The following is a 4,830-nucleotide window of genomic DNA, read 5'->3' on the forward strand; positions in this document are numbered from 1 at the left end:
TGAAAAAAATTCCAGTCAGAAGTGTGTCACAGCGGTGTATGATACTGGCTGTTGAGAGTGGAAGTGGGGGAAAATGGGGGTGATGGTAAGGGGATAGAGTGGGGAGGCTGGAGAAGAGAACTTCTCACGGTCGATGATCTACCTTGAGATGACCACGGGACCTCATTCTTAAAGGTCAGTGGATATTTTCAGCTTCTAATTTTAATAGTACTTAATATTAGTACTTACTACCCTATTTTATTTTATTAACTGCAATTTTAGATAGTTGAAGCAATTTCGGTATGCAGCTACTGAAAATTCCGTGCGAGAATTTGTGAAGGGGAAGGCGTGCGTGAAAATCAGAGCTTGATGAACGCGTACGCTCAGCGAGTATACAGGAAAGGAGGAGGATACTTGAGAAAAACGTATAATTCCTAGATTATGCGAACGAATTGTAGCAGAGTGTACTGTCTATAATGATTAACAAGGTCTTATTGACATTTCTGTTCCCGTTGAAAGTGTCTTCATTATGAATGAAAAATAAAATCGTAGCCAAATGGAACTAAATTTATGTGTCCATGAAGAGACGAGCTGTGGGTATTTTTATAAGATAATATTGCTTCATTGAAATTACCATTATCGTATCAAACAAAATATCAAGAAAAAATTAACTTAAATGGTTAAATTTATATATTATCCTATATGATTAACACTGTTCAACTTCGTCTTGTTAATACGTTTATATTGTTTAAATCAATTGCGGTACTTAATTTTTTATTTAGCAAGTGTAAATACTCCGCTGTTACGTACGTTACACAATTTCGGGTCTGCATACTAATTCTTTACGATCGAAGCATGTTTGAAACTTCATACCTGAATCTTAGTTCACTTAACCGATACTTTAGTGAAAGGACTATACATTTTCTCTATATAACGCGCTTCGGGATGGTCGGTGTTGCTTTTTGCGTTACGTCTTTAAGAAAATAGCAGTAGTAACTTTATATTTCTTCTCATTAGTTGCGTTTTCGATTTCGTTACATTAAGATTTAAATGGCATACATATGTAGATTTAAAAATTTCGTGAAATAGTGAAAGTAGTGAATTACATTTTTCTCAAATTCAAATACGTCATTGTGTTAATATAAGAAACTATACTTTGCACAAATATTGTACATACAAACGTACATTAGGTTGAGAGTGAATATAGTTTTTAAATCGTTATAACTCATATATATTTTCTTTTCCAATTAATGAAAAACAGCATTCGTTAAAATGTAGACACTTTTAGCAACAAATTGTAATCGTATTTATTTTGTTTCTTACAATATTCAATAGCTTCTGGATCAATACATTTTTCGAAATGCTTTTAATTACTACGATTTAATTACTGCAGTGATACTTTCCTATTTTAATAAGTTGCCTAAGTTATTGAAACAAATTGGTATGAGGAGAAAGAAATGGATATAACGATTTCTTGTAGACAGGGATAATATTTATAATAATTTAATAATAATAAAAATGAATCTGATAAAATGTCTTTCATACGAAATAATTATAAATAATTTAATTTAAACCACAAGTAATTATGTATCAGCATGAACAGGTGCTTTAACTTTGTATCAGCTCGGCAAAAGTCAGAAGAAATCGACTCGAGACTCGGGAACCCGGAATTATTCAGTTATTAGGAGGTAAGTTATTAGATAAAGAGATATCAATGTTTAGATATAATCAAAATTTAAGACCGTGTCAAGATTTGTGAAGGTACAACAGTAATGGACTTTGTTTAGATTCGTACCATAACGTTTAGTTACGGACACGTAATAATAGCTTAATCATTTATTTATTGTCTTTTATTTAGCAAGAGTTAATGTATCGTGAACATTTGTTGAGCCGACAATGTGAATTGACGTTCTATGTCTCGTGATTGTATTAATTATAAAAATATCGTTCAACTATAACGACCGTTAAAATTTCATTTACTATACGATTATGTGAACTTCTTAAATTATATATTTGTATGTAAACAATTACATATTTAATGATGCACATTCGTCATTTTTTTAAATTTAAGGTCCTCGAGATTTACCCGGCATTGGAAATATATTAAATATCGCAAGATTAGTAAATCAGACGAAATATTATGCTGATACCTGATATCGATTAGCTGAGAAATATGGACCTGTTGTTGGTATCAGACTAGCTTTCGACAAACTACTGATTATAGTTTGTGGAAAATCTGCAGTCACGGAGAATCTGCAATGTTAACTTGCCCTGAATTCGATGGTAAAGTAAATGGATTTTTACATAAATTTAGAAATGGTGACATTCGACAAGGAACATTATTTATAGATACTGATGTGTGACTCAGCCAAAGAAGGTTTAATTGAAATCAAATTTATTTCTATTTCATAATTTATAATTTGTAAATAGAATTAACTATTCTATGATATTGATTTAGTTATCGTATATCAGGACGTTAAGGAAAATATTTTTAATATTTGACAAAATTTAACTTAATATTTAAAGATCTACAAGGTATATATAGGATGTTCTCTGCAAAACTTTACTAGTATATTTTATAAACAATTCCAATTCCTTAGCCTCCGAGATCACCAGATATCACGTCCATGGTCTTTTACTTGTGGAGAACTGCAGAAGAAACAGTTTATCTTACACGAATTAATACGCGACAGAAGTTAATGTAAAAGATTCATGACGTATTTGCTCTAATAAAATGAATAAGAATATGAATTACTATAAAATACTAACTTCTGAAAATAATTTGGAAATAATTTCGTACTTTCAATTTATTTTTTTTTATTACTATTGAATTTTTGTGATATTTATTATTTACATATTTCAGTCTATGTGATTTTATTAATTGACATATTATATTCAAATTGTTAGACTCTAATAATTTATATTCGAGAGTGGCGTATTGATGTGAAACGTGAAATACAAGCATTGACTCATAAATGGCGGCGTTTAATGCGCTGCGCCGTGGCAGAACTGCAAGGTTCGTCATAAAATGCGGGAAAGTCAAAAAGAAAATATTTTACAGAGTGAGGCACTTGATATTATCAGGTAGAATATTTGTTATTGTTGCCAATGTAATCGAAACATGAAAAATTGTATACCGTGAGATAAATAAAAACAAATCCTCTAACTTCTAACTAGAGTATGTTTAATGGATGTGCGCCATCTGTGAGACTGTTGTCATAAGAAAATTTTGTTTATTATATTATATAAGTTTCTTCTCTATTTTATGTTTTAATTTATACATGACATACGTTATAAGATACGAAAGGATTCGAATTTACATTTAGTACATAGAGAAGAAACAAAGGTGGTTTGATTTTCGTTATGTCAAAAGTGATGAAGAAAGTTGTTAAAAAAGATCTTTAAATTTCTATGGTAATATATATAATATGCAGGAGATGATACTAACATAAAGCAGAAAAGTTATTCACATATTATAATATTTACTTAAAAACAATAGAATAAATGACATTGCGATTTAAAAATGTTAATATACATTAAATTTCATTAATTTGTTAAGTATTTAATTTATTGTATCACAATACATTAGCTTAAATGGTTTGCTTCTATTTATTTCACATGAATATGCTATATCGTATGGTTTTAAGTATAATTCTAATTTAACTTTCCACAGATTTTCATCTGCATTGTTTCTGATTGCTTTACAACATGGCAACAGACTCATCAAATGAAATTATTTTGAGCTACTACGACTGCTTACTGAGAGCAAGTGATGTTGAATTGCTTCAAGGATCACATTGGTTGAATGATGTTATAATAGGATTTTATTTTGAATATCTGGATGAAACATTTAACAAGAATGAGAAAAGAGACTTTTACTTTATCAGTCCTGAATTAACACAATTGTTAAAAATGACAGAACCAGATCAATATATTATATTTTTGGATCCTTTTAGTATATCAGAATGCAAATGTATTCTTTTTCCTTTGAATAACTGTGATAAAAAAGATACAGCTGGAGGAACACATTGGAGTTTATTAATATTTTGTAAAGGAGATAAAACATGTTATCATTTTGATTCGGCAAAAGGATATAATGGTAGTATCGCCTCACAATTTGCAGAGAATGTAATGAGTTGCGTACTTGATAAGAATGAACCTAACAAGAGATTCGTTGAGGTAAATAGTCCACAACAAGACAATGGTTATGATTGTGGAGTTTATGTGTTATGTTTGGCAGATATTATTACAAATCATATTTTGAAAAATGAAAACATGAATGGATGTAATTATGACCAGGTAAAAGAATTAGTGCGTACAAAACGTACAGATTTATTAAACTTGATAAATGATCTTAAACGTAAACCACTTGCTAATTAATGATAAGTATCATGTACATATACAATTATTACATTTAATTATTTTTGTACAAATATATTGTAACTATTCTATTATCAAATAATTTGTTTACAATTTTATGTTGAATTTATGATGTAGGTAATAAATTTACAAATATATTAATATTTACTAGTATTATTATTTTACATATTCCTGTATTTTATATACGTATATAGTTATAGTATATAGAATATTATATTATATGTCAATACATAATATATTCACAACTTATATGTTGGTGACATTGATGTACATTGGTGAAATAAAGAATACCAGTTACACCAATTCCTAAATTTATAGATATACTGTATTGTACAGTCAGATACTCTGTAACGTGGTACTCCCATAACGAGGACTAAAAATTGTGCCATGCGTATGACGCGATGAAGAAGTTGCTGGAAATGACTCATTTCTGATATGAAAATATGCGTACGTTTGAATTGACTCGAAACT

General features: G+C 29.4%; 1 protein-coding gene across 2 annotated transcripts; it reads left to right on the top strand.

Annotated features, from left to right (window-relative positions):
- Positions 1 to 3,240: 3,240 nt before the first annotated feature.
- LOC132907622 (sentrin-specific protease 8-like) lies at positions 3,241 to 4,502 on the top strand. 2 transcript variants are annotated; one of them, XM_060960875.1, is made up of 2 exons: positions 3,241 to 3,393; positions 3,653 to 4,502. In XM_060960875.1, exon 2 carries the CDS (start codon positions 3,688 to 3,690, stop codon positions 4,357 to 4,359), a length of 672 nt encoding a protein of 223 aa, XP_060816858.1. In that variant the 5' UTR covers positions 3,241 to 3,393; positions 3,653 to 3,687; the 3' UTR covers positions 4,360 to 4,502. The 2 variants fall into 2 exon arrangements, with proteins under 2 accessions (XP_060816858.1, XP_060816859.1); XM_060960876.1 differs by lacking the exon at positions 3,241 to 3,393 and adding an exon at positions 3,416 to 3,576.
- Positions 4,503 to 4,830: the final 328 nt, after the last annotated feature.

This window comes from Bombus pascuorum, chromosome 6 (genome assembly GCF_905332965.1).
Source record: "Bombus pascuorum chromosome 6, iyBomPasc1.1, whole genome shotgun sequence".
Classification (NCBI taxonomy): Eukaryota; Metazoa; Arthropoda; class Insecta; order Hymenoptera; family Apidae; genus Bombus; species Bombus pascuorum.